Genomic DNA, 12527 nt, shown 5'->3' on the forward strand with positions numbered 1-12527 from the left:
TCATGTCTGATTCTAAAGAATCATGAGACTGAATGTCTTAATGAGAAGAAAAATAATTTTGCCGTAGTTCTAAAGTGTGGCCAGGGAAGTCATATGTTAAAAACAATGTTGGACCTTCAATTTATGAACGAAACATTTTTAAACATGGCTAAACATTGAAATCTTGAACGTAATCCACGTGATGGTATTGCCTAAAGAAACACGTCCAAAGACCCAACTCACACATATCCAATTTTTATTACAGGATGGCGGTATTTCAATATACAAGACAGACATATTTACAACCAAGTGGGTCGGGCTTATGTACATGGAAAAAAGAGGTATAGCATACAGTATTATTTCTAACGTATAAATTATCAATAAATACTGGAACGGGAAGAGACCGCTTCCCAGGGGTTCTCGATTCTCGACAAGCAAAGAAGAAAGGGACAACCACAAAGGTTGCGAGGAGGGAAATGATATGACCATACAGACCATAATGAAAACAATTGCAATGCTGCACAGCCAGACATAAAACAGAACCTGGACATCCACACGGGACTGAGTGGGAGAGAACATGACTAGGCCAAAGAGTTTCTCCTGACCCAGGGACTTGACCAGGAAGAACACTGGGCCATACTTATTATACCCTAGATATTAACCGAATTCCAAATAAACTCTTAATCCCTACCTCCTATTCGTTTGTGCAGACCTAAGAGGATAGGTATAAGCAATTGGCGACAATTCCATCTGGCCTGTCAGAGGGCAAAACTGAGCTACCACCATATTGCTTATTGACCTATCCAATCTTGTCATATGTACACAAGTGCCCACAGGGGTAAGGACGAGTGGTTGATTTGAGTTCCAGGATATAACGTGGTCAGAAAAAACTAGAGGCCTTAAACATTACCGGCCAGTTTCTTGGAGCCAGATTGAGCCCCCTCTTGGACTAAAAAGCACTTTCGAGGTAGATTCTCCATTGAGTGTGCATGATTAATCCAGAAATAGGCTTAATCTGAGTCCGGGAAACTACTTTAACCCAGGTGAATAATCTTAAGGCAGGGTTCGAAAAATGTGATCTTATGGACACCAAAAGGGTGCCAAGACATGCTCCACACACCCAGAGATCTGCCTGATATGTGATAGTTTGTAGATTATTTAAGGCATGGTCAAGTTTGGCTTTTCCCTACAATACATGAGTGTTGTGTTCTGTAGGAGGGAAACCTTTTCAAACGGGGAGACTCCCTGAATCTCCGATGTGCACTAATGAACACGAACATCGGGGGCCTATCACGCTCTAAAATGACGTTTGGTCACAAAGCAGGGTCGTCGCTTTCGTCTAGTTCACCAGCCCCGCATTCAACCTAGGTAGTTGGAATTGTAATTGTTATTCATATAAAAAGGACAGGGACGAAGAGGGACATAAGGAGAAAGAGAAATTACACATGCACCTGGGAAAAGGCTGAAGGTTGTTTGAAGTGATTGGTTGATTGTCGCTGCTTATCCTTGTAGTTCAGACCTCTTCCAGTCTATCTGTTTCTCTTTTGGGAACCTATTACCTGGCATCCCATGTCATTTTTAGAAACATCCTGGTTCAAACGCATTCAAACTCAACATATCCAGTACAACGCATACGAAATAAATAGATGCATATTTCAATACGAAAAACTCAGCCTCTTCCTTAAGTCTTTTCCATGATCCAGTCAGTGGAAACTATGGAAATATAACCTATGGTGCCCACTCTATATGTTCAAAAGACACCTCCTAGAATCATGCAGTGCATTACCTCTTGACCTATGAAGCTCTGGTCAAAAATAGTGTCCCATATGAGGAATAGGTTCATTCGAGATGCAGCCTTGCTAGTTTCTGCATCTTCCTTGACTTGGCAAACAAGCTTCTGAAATGTATCAACTGTTTAAAGTTCAATTGGTCAAACGTTAATTGGTGGAGTCTGGCGCTGGTTTGTTGATAAGGCATTCTGGGTAGTTCAGTTTTTCTGTCAGCAGACTTTGTTCCTGGTAGTCAGCCCGATTGGATTCCCTGCAATCTCTCCTGACCTTCCTCTCTCTCAACTGACATCATTGAACACCCCTCCCCAGTGACGATAGTGGTTTGGCCTCCTCCGTTTGCAGTTCAGTTGGTTGCTCCCAGACATGGACGCTGCAGAGATGGGGTGTGAAGAAAGGCACTGTGGTAAATTTTATTGGTTGACTAAACTCATATCCATATTTGAGTGTATATTGGTCCCGTTGGGTTTAAGCTGTTCAAGGCTTGGGAGGTGTGGGTACAGCATGGCTGGGTACAGTCAGTTTAGGTAGAGGGTCTGGTGCAGCACACACAGTTGTACAGGAGAGAGCCTAGGCTTCGCTGGCAGTGCTGCTGCGACTCAACTCTCTGATACCCTGGAGAATACGCTTCATGTGGCCAACCTTCGTCACCCCCAAATCCTGCAATGGATGGACACACACACACACACACAAACACAAATTAGATCAAACACAAGGACACACATGTGGACCCATGTACCATGTAGGGTCAGGACTTTTCCCAGAGGTCACCTGGCAGGGAAAACTCCAAGCTCTTTATAGACTATAAATAACTTAAATCAATGAACAGGGAGTCAAATCAAACACCCATGGTAAAGCCCCAGAGTAGTGAAACATAAGAAAGCTCTACCTGGCACCTGAAAGAACGGCTGCCTCCCAATACCATCTCCTTTCACATGACGTGTGCACTCGTTCACAATGTTGGCGAAGCTACTCTGAAGATATAGTTTACCAAGCTACCAATTACTTTACACTGGAATAAGTTAAGCTACAATAAAGCTACCCTTAAGAAAAATAGTTTCATTTATTAAAGTTGTTTTCAACAAGTCGTTCACTACATCCAAACTATACTGAAAAAAAATGTAAACGCAACATGCAACAATTTCAAAGATTTTACTGAGTTACAGTTCATATGAGGAAATCAATCAATTGAAATAAATTCATTAAACCCTAATCTATGGATTTCACATGACTGGGAATACAGATGTGCATCTGTTGGTCACAGATACCTTTAAAAAATTAAAAACTAGGGCGATTCCGAGTGACGCAGCGGTCTAAGGCACTGCATCGCAGTGAGTTCACTTCAGACCCAGGTTTGATGCCGGGCAGTGTCCTTGTGGCGGGCAGATTAACCTCGGTCATCAGCTGTGAACAGTGTTTCCTCCGACACAGCTGGCGTCCAGGTTAAGCGTGTGGATGTTAAGACGCACGGTTTGGCGGGGGACGCAAGACAAGACCTTTGCCTCCCGAGCTGGTTGGGGAGTTGCAGCGATGAGACAAGATAGAAAAAGGGGGTACAAAAATGTAATAAAAGTAGGGCCGTGGATCAGAAAACCAGTCACTGTCTGGTGTGACCACCATTTGCTTCATGCAGCGCGACACATCCACTTCGCACAGAGTTGATCAGGTTGTTGATTGTAGCCTGTGGAATGTTCTATCACTCCTCTTCAATGGCTGTGCGAAGTTTCTGGATATTGGCGGTAACTCAAACACGCTGTTGTACACGTCAATCCAGAGCATCCCAAACATGCTCAATGGGTGACATATGTCTGGTGAGTATGCAGGCCATGGAAGAACTGGAACATTTTTAGCTTCCAGGAATTGTGTAGATACCTTTGCAACATGGGGCCGTGCATTAACATGCTGAAACATGACGTGATGGCGGCGGATGAATGGCATGACAATGGGCCTCAGGATCTCATCAAGGTATCTCTGTGCATTGAAATTTCCATTAATAAAATGCAATTGTGTTTGTTGTCCGTAGCTTATGCCTGCCCAACCATAACCCCACCGCCACCATGGGTCACTCTGTTCCCAACGTTGACATCAGCAAACAGCTCGCCCACAGGACGCCATACACATGGTCAGCGGTTGTGAGGCCGGTTGGACGTACTGCCAAATTCGACACTGAAGGCCGGTTGGACGCACTGCCAAATTCGACACGGCTTATGGTAGTGAAATTATCACTCAATTATCTGGCAACAGCTCTGGTGGACATTCCTGCAGTCAGCATGCCAATTGCACACTCCCTCAAAACTTGAGACATCTGTTGCAAAACGGCACATTTTAGAGTGCCCTTTTATTGTCTCAAGCACAAGGTACACCTGTGTAATGATCATGCTGTTTAATCAGCTTCTTGAAATGCCACACCTGTCAAGTGGATGGATTATCCTGGCAAAAGAAAAATGCTCCCTAACAGGTATTTAAACAAATTTGTACATAAAATTTGAGAGAAATAACATTTCTGGGATCTTTTATTTCAGCTCAAGAAACATGGGACCGAAACTTTACATGTTGCATTTATATTTTTGTTCAGTATACTTTATGAAAAATGATCATACCTAAATCTGAAATGTCATAAATTACAAAGTACACTCTGGAGTCAGATGTTAACATAATGTGTAATTTCGACCATTAAACACAAAAACGATGTTTCAAGTGAAAATTAGGCAGGTCTGATGCCGAAAAATAATAGAAATTTTGCCTACTTTACCCGTATTTTCTGTTCTTCATGCAAAAAAGGAAGTGTGTAGTTCCAGTAGTAAGCTACTCAGCAAAAAAATAACTAACACTACAAATATTTTTTATTTAGTGAAACTACCCCCAAGCTACAGCAAAATGTAATTAAATTACTAGTTGAACTACATGTAGTTCTCTACTCCCCATCACTGCTCTTTCACTACTTTCCACAAACCTAAAAGCATTGGATTGGTGGAAGCATGTGCTAGTGGGAGTTTCTTATGCCACTAATTTCCTTTCAAATTAGTGAAGGGTAGTAAACAAGTGCACACTTCGGGAAGAAGGAGAGATATTTGGGACAGCCTGTATGTGTGCAGTACCTTGAGGTCCCTCCTCTCCAGGTGCAGCAGCTCGGCGCCGCGCACGTCGTGCCCAATAAAGATCTCCTTGTACTCGGTGAGACAGATGAGCTCCAGCCAGGCGGCTACCTCCTCTGTGCCCCACTGGTGCACTGCAGAAAGCAAGACCCCCTTCAGACCCCCAACCACACCACGGAAAGACACCACAGAGAGACGCCACAACCCTGCACAGCCCTTAACCGCAGCTCTAGGATAAGATTAACCTACCCTAAATCCTAACTTTGACCATTACAGGGATGATGGTGTGTGGAATGTTGTGGCGACCTCAGAAAGAATTGAATGTGATTTTCAAAGAGTGTTGACCATGATTTGTCATTGTCCAAACATGATTTTAATAAAGAGTGTTCCAGAGTAATTCCTGTGAGAGAGTGAGAGTGAGAGAGAGTGAGAGAGAGAGAGTGAGAGAGGTAGATAGTACCTGGCAGTGTGAGAGTGGCACAGGCCTCCCTGTTCTTGGTGTTTTTGTCCTTCTTGAACTTGGGGACGAGACGGAACTTGGCACTGCGGCTGCGCTTGGAGAAATCCGTCAGGTGTGCCTGCAGAAACACAGACAGGCCAGACAGACAGGTTAGAGAGAAAGACAGCCAGGTCAGACAGACAGACAGACAGACAGACAGACAGGTTAGAGAGAAAGACAGCCAGACAGATTAGACATTGGGTGATACAGACTGTCCAGTACTATGGACCCACAGAGTTGAACAGTTTTACTCTAGGCCAGCACGAACACACCGACCTGATTCAATGAATCAATCATCAAGACCTTGATTATAAGTAGCCCATTTACACTCGTACCCGTAAACGGGTTGAAAATAGTCGATTTGGACACTGATAAATGCCTAAATGGGAACACAGTGGCTATACAGTAACATGCTATACATGACGTCAGAGCTCTGGGTCTCTGCTTCACAGATCTGTATTGGTTTTGACTGACGGCCGTTCTGAACTTGAGCACCGTGCACAACAAGAAGTAGCCTCCAAATGAAAGCCTAACACCGTAAGATCGTATTTTATAATTTAGCTAGTCATGTTGGCAATAGAACAAGCTTTCAAATTATGCCCACCTGACGAGATTGTAATTTATAATGGACCGTTTTTGGATTGTGGAAACAACAACAGTAATTGTGTAAAGGCGGTGATGCAGGGCTATGTTCCAAAGAAAACAATTACAAATGCACATAAAATCAACAGCGTAATGCTTGGATTCAGTCTTTTGTCAGGTGAACGGTTGTGTTCTCTTTAGTCTAATCATTTCCCCATACTCTCCAAACGGTTCCCTTTTAATTGTTACCATGGTTATAGATGCTTTCCATATTTCCACTTCTCTAAGAAACATTTCAATTTAGCCCTATCCATATAGACCAATTCCCACAAGTGTAATGGGTTAAATCAGGTGTGGTATTACTGGACTGGGACTAAGATTGAAAAGCACTGAGGTAAGCGGCTGGTGTGTATAGTATGTGTGTGTGTGTTTGTGGTCGCATCTAGATCTACCTCATCATCCCCAGGTTCGATGAGCTGACACAGCCAGGGTATGTCTGGGAGTCTGCGTAGCTGCTGGGCCACAGTTCCCAGGGCTCCAGTTAACTGCTCCTTCTGAGGAGGGTCCAACTGCTGAAAAGACATACCCAGTTACAAAAACATAATACCCCCCCCCCACACACACAGACACATGCAGCTGCACCTACACACAAACAGACAGACCGACAGGCAGGCAGACAACAGCTTTGAGACTTACCAGGCACATCTTGCCTGCCAGTAGCAGCTCTGTCTCACTGTGAAGGGCCTTGACGTTACTGACCATCTGAACCACTACACTGCAGTTCAGACCCTGTGTAGAACAGAGACGAACACACACATTACAAACCACAGGTGCACTTAGTTACCCACAGAAGCAGGGGTACAATGTGCATTCAATGTGTGTGACTGTAGATATTGGATTGATTGATTGTCATACATGTACACCATTTAGTGCCAGCCCATATGTGCTTAACAAATCATCAAATCACAAAACATAATGACATTATACAATTTAAGATGTACAGTGCATTCAGAAAGTATTCAGACACTTTTTCCACATTTTGTTATGTAACAGCCTTATTCTAAAATGTATTGTTGGAATCGGCTAAACTTTGATCACTGAGATAGTAAATGAATGATAGGAAATTAAAGAGAATGGGTTTCATCTGTAGATTAGATGAAGGAGGAGTTGAGGTCAGGAGGTGTGGACAGATTCTCTTAACTTCTTTGGGGTAGGGGGCAGTATTTTCACGTCCGGATGAAAAGCATGCCCAGAGTAAATGGCCTGCTACAAAGCCATAAAAGCTAGAATATGCATATTATTAGTAAATGTGGATAGGAAACACTCTGAAGTTTCTGAAACTGTTTGAATGATGTATGTGAGTATAACAGAACTCATATGGCAGGCAAAAACCTGAGAAAAAAATCCAACCAGGAAGTGGGAAATCTGAGGTTGGTCGATTTTCAACTCAGCTCCTATTGAGGGAGGAGTACAAATTGAACAAGTGGCAGAAACCAAACTATTGGGAGTGCAGCTAGACAACTGCTTATCATGGTCATCTCAAATAACAAATCTATGTATAAAAAAAAAAGAAAACAATTCTTAAAAACTTCTTGTCAATACGGGGGCGCTGTTTTCACTTTGGAAAAAATCGTGCCCAATTTAAACGGCCTCGTACTCTATTCTAGATCATACAATATGCATATTATTATTACTATTGGATAGAAAACACTCTCAAGTTTCTAAAACTGTTTGAATTATATCTGTGAGTAAAACATAACTCATTTGGCAGCAAACTTCCATACAGGAAGTGAAAAATCTGAAAACGAGGCTCTGTCAGGGCCTGCCTATTCAACTGGCTTATATTTATCGATATACATGCACTTCATACGCCTTCCACTAGATGTCAACAGGCAGTGGAAGGTGGAATGGGGTGTCTAGCTTGATCTGAGGGCGAACAAGAGCTTTTGGAGTGACAGGTCTGCCATTTTGTCAGTGTTCCAAGGCGCGCGAAGGAGCTCCACATTGTCTTCTGAAAAGCGTTCGGTTTACACGGCGAATATCTCCAGCTCTGATTTTATTTTGATACATATTAGAAAAACATCATGAAGTAGGTTTTTTCAACCGAGTTTTATCAGTTTATTGGGACTTTTGGAGTTTTCCGTTCTTTGCGCCAAGAGAGGATGGGAATGTTAGCAACCTTGGCTAGCATTGTGGCGCAAATTCGACAGACGAAATGGACATTCTAAAACCAAACAACGATTTATTCTGGACCAAGGACTCCTTGTACAACATTCTGATGGAAGCTCATCAAAAGTAAGAAAACATTTATGATGTTATTTCGTATTTCTGTGTAAAATGTTGAGTCCTATTCTCCGCCGTTTTGGTGAGCACTATCTCGCAATAACGCAAGCTGTATGTTACGGTAAAGTTATTTTTACAAATCTAACACAGCGGTTGCATTACGAACCAGTGTATCTTTCATTTGCCATACAACAAGTATTTTTATGTAAAGTTTATGATGAGTTCTTTGGTCAGATTAGGTGAGTGTCCAAAATATCTCCGGACATTCTGGGAAAATGTTGCTACATATTCACAATGTATAACCAGGATTTGCAGCTCTAAATATGCACATTTTCGAACAAAATATAAATGTATTGTATAACTTGATGTTATAAGACTGTCATCTGATGAAGTTGTCCAAAGGTTAGTGATTAATTTTATATTTATTGCTGGTTTTTGCGAAAGCTACCTTTGCGGTGAATAAATGCGGTTGTGTGTTTTGCTATTGTGGTAAGCTAATATAATTCTATATTGTGTTTTCGCTGTAAAACGGAAATATTGGCTGGATTCACAAGATGTCTATCTTTCATTTGCTGTACACCATGTATTTTTCATATATGTTTTATGATGAGTATTTATGTATTTCACGTTGCTCTCTGTAATTATTCTAGCTGCTTTGATGCTATTTTTGATGGTGGCTGCAATGTAAAACTATGATTTATACCTCAAATATGCACATTCTCGAACAAAACATAAATGTATTGTATAAAATGTTATAAGACTGTCATCTGATGAAGTTGTTTCTTGGTTAGTGACTAATTATATCTCTATTTTGTCGGTTTTGTGAAAGCTACCTATGCGGTGGAAACATGGTGAAAATATGCGGTTGTGTGTTTGGCTATTGTGGTTAGCTAATATAAATACATATTGTGTTTTCGCTGTAAAACATTTTAAAAATTGGAAATGATGGCTGGATTCACAAGATGTTTATCTTTCATTTGCTGTATTGGACTTGTGATTTCATGAAAATTATATTATATGATATCCCTGTCCCGTTAGGCTAGGCTATGCTAGTCAGCTTTTTTGATGAGGAGGATCCCGGATCCGGGATGGGTATCACTGAAAGGTAAGCAAATAACACAAGCATTAATTGAGAGTCAGGTGAACTACTGTTCTGTGGTCTGGGGAAATGCATCATCAAATGAAGTTAGAAGGCTGCAGAATGCACAGAACAAAGCAGCAAGGATTGTTTTAAGGTGGAGATATGGTTCTTCTGTTGCAGTCATGGCAATGTTCTTGGCTGGTCATCAATCGACAAGATAATTGAAAAAAACATGCTTATTTTATTTCATAATATACACAATTTAAAACGGTCAAGTTCTATTCACAACGGTATTCAGTTGGTAAGAGACAGACATTCCGTAAATACTAGGAATAGATTGTCCACCATCTATGCGTTATCCAGACAGAAAAGAGAAATAGGGCAAAAGAACATTTCGATTTAGAGTAATAAAGAAATGTAATAAATTAACTGAGCAAACCAGAAACCTTTCAATATATAAATGTAAACATTTTTTTTTAATTATTTAAATATAATACATAGAAATGTTGTGGGACTATAGTAGATGAAGAATCAATATTTTTTTAGATTGAGTATTTATTGGGTCATTATGTTAGTATATTATGTATGTTTGTAATAGTGTGTTATATGTGAAAATGTGTTCGTATTATAAATTGTATTTTAATGTTCAAGGACTCTTGGAAGATTAGTCCAAATGGGGACTAAAAGAGATCCAAATCAAATCCAGGACCTATATACTAGACGGCGTCAGAGGAAAGACCCAGAAAATTGTCAAAGACCCCAGTCACCCAAGTTATAGACTGTTTTCTTTGCTACCGCACGGCAAGCGGTACCGGAGCACCAAGTCTAGGACCAGAAGGCTCCTTAAAACCTGTTACGGCTGGGGGTTCCGCTAGCGGAACGTTTCGACAACATCCAGTGAAATTGCAGAGCGCGAAATTCCCAAAAAATTATTAGAAATATTTAACTTTCATACAATCACAAGTGCAAAACACCAAATTAAAGCTTAACTTCTTGTTAATCCTGGTTAAGAGAATGCCAAGAGTGTGCAAATCTGTCATCAAGGCAAAGGGTGGCTACTTTGAAGAATCTAAAATATAGTTTGATTTGTTTAACACTTTTTTGGTTACTACATGATTCCATATGTGTTAATTCATAGTTTTGATGTCTTTACTCTTATTATACAATGTATAAAATAGTCAAAATCAAGAAAAAGCCTAAGTAGGGTTGAATGAGTAGGTATATCCAAACGTTTGACTGGTACTGTAAATATACTTGAAAATATATGGCATAACCTGAAAATTGTTGTCTAGCAATGACCAACAACCAATTTGACAGAGCTTGACTAATTTTTTAAAGAATAATGGGCAAATGTTGCACAATCCAGGTGTAGAAAGCTCTTCGAGACTTACCCAGAATACCTCACCGCTGCCAATAGTGATTCTATTCACCCAGGAGTGTGAATACTTATGTAAATGTCATATTTCTGTATTTCCTTTTCAATACATTTGAAAAAATGTCAAAAAACATGTTTTCACTTTGTCATTACGGAGTATTGTGTGTAGATGGGTGAGGATTTAAAAAAATGTACCTATTATGAATTCAGGCTGTAAACAACATAATATGAATACTTTCTGAAGACACCGTATAAGCCAAAAAAGATTGTCAATCTACATTTGGCACATGTATGTTGGGCACCCCTGTATTACTAGAAGTTGGTTGACTGGTATAAAAGGCAGAACAGGAGCCCCACGTACCCCTGTGCTCTTGGAATTAGCGTATACCACGTCCATGGCCTTTGAGCTTGCGTTGACGGCATGGGCCAGCTCCTGCTCCATACTGTGGTGGGACTGGGCGATCTCTCGGATACTGGAAACACACACAGTTCGTCACGACATCGAACATCTAATGTTACTGGGAAACTACACTGCAAGCATATCACAAGCGTTCTGTAAGTGATGTTTTTGGCATACTATGCCAGAAACAGCAAACAGAGCATCGAACTGTATAGTTTGGCCGTTAGGTAAACAACGAGGGAATTGTATATCACGGTCTAGGACAATTTTCAATCTAAATGGAATTCAACCATACCCTGCTTTAATCCAATGTTATTATTAATGAATCAATGTTATCTTACCTGTGGATGAGGGCGCCGGCCGCCTGTCCAAACAGGTTGATCTGGGAGGCTTCTTCCTCGGATACGATCTCCGGCTGCAATGCATACTGGGGCAGCGGCCGGGGGAACTCGCACCTCTGCTTGTCTTCCCACGACTTCAGCGTGCTCTCGAAGGCCTGAGACAAGCAGGCAACAGGATGAATAGAATAGAATAGCTGTATTCTTCCCAGAGGGAACTATAGTTGCGGTACGTTAGATGCGATACGTCAATTAAAGATATGGCCACAATATAACAGCAACATTCACACAAGACATACAAATACTATACAAACAAATCATGTCAAATCATTGAACCGTGAAAGGTTCAACGAATTGTGTGAGCGGTAGGAATGGGTGGATTTCTCCATTCCCTTCTCAGGCCGTTGTATTGGGCAGTTCAATGGTGAGAAATGCCTCAGTCCCTAGAGCAAAAACGTTGTGCTATCCAGGAGCACGAGTACAGGACATCAATAAGCTGCTTCCCAAACATTTCAAACCAGCATCAGGAAATGAAGTCTATGATAGTTCATGTGAGATTCAATGACATTATGAAGGGCAGCTCAGAACAGCTGAAGATGGATTTTAAAGAACTGATTTGGTCACTGCTTGACAACAAGAAACGCCCATAATATCTGTCCCTCTGCCCTCCCTAAATCATGGCATTGAACATTTCAACAAACTTTTAGCCCTCCATCACTGGCTACGAGACAATTGCGGCTCTGTCGGTGTAATATTTATTGACAATTATGATACCTTCTGGAAACAAAACTCGTTTTATAAGGATGATGGGATCCACCCAAATCATTTGGGTTCCTGGATCCTTTGACAGCATTATAAGGCAGCGTTGAGACAATGACTTATCAATGACCCAAGCCCAACTCAGTTAAATCCTACCATTATGTCGCTGAGTTGTCATAATGCAAATGTACATTATCCCAGGGGCGTTGGAAGACACAATGTAAGTAACCTAATATATGTCCCTCTAACTACCCTGGTGCTTCTGCTGATCCCACAGCTACAGTGGTTCCTCCTTTAAAATTTGTGTCATACAGCGGCACACCTTGTGGGCAAGCTGAAAGACATTAGT

The 12527-nt window shown here is 41.3% G+C and overlaps 1 protein-coding gene across 6 annotated transcripts in view; it reads right to left on the reverse strand.

Annotated features, from left to right (window-relative positions):
* Positions 1-218: 218 nt before the first annotated feature.
* The window catches only part of LOC129832473 (diacylglycerol kinase delta-like), an 89304-nt gene continuing 76995 nt past the window's right edge, over positions 219-12527 (reverse strand). For 4 of the 6 annotated variants that reach the window (XM_055896568.1, XM_055896567.1, XM_055896564.1 and 1 more), the window contains 7 exons: positions 11423-11577; positions 11043-11154; positions 6639-6731; positions 6395-6514; positions 5322-5439; positions 4865-4995; positions 219-2426 (listed from right to left, as the gene is read on the reverse strand). In XM_055896568.1, coding sequence (XP_055752543.1) covers positions 2337-2426; positions 4865-4995; positions 5322-5439; positions 6395-6514; positions 6639-6731; positions 11043-11154; positions 11423-11577 — 819 coding nt within the window. In that variant the 3' untranslated portion in view covers positions 219-2336. The remainder of the gene's footprint in view (positions 2427-4864; positions 4996-5321; positions 5440-6394; positions 6515-6638; positions 6732-11042; positions 11155-11422; positions 11578-12527) is intronic. The other 2 variants (XM_055896570.1, XM_055896566.1) reach the window with 1 other exon arrangement.

This window comes from Salvelinus fontinalis, chromosome 33, assembly GCF_029448725.1.
Source record: "Salvelinus fontinalis isolate EN_2023a chromosome 33, ASM2944872v1, whole genome shotgun sequence".
Taxonomy (NCBI): domain Eukaryota; kingdom Metazoa; phylum Chordata; class Actinopteri; order Salmoniformes; family Salmonidae; genus Salvelinus; species Salvelinus fontinalis.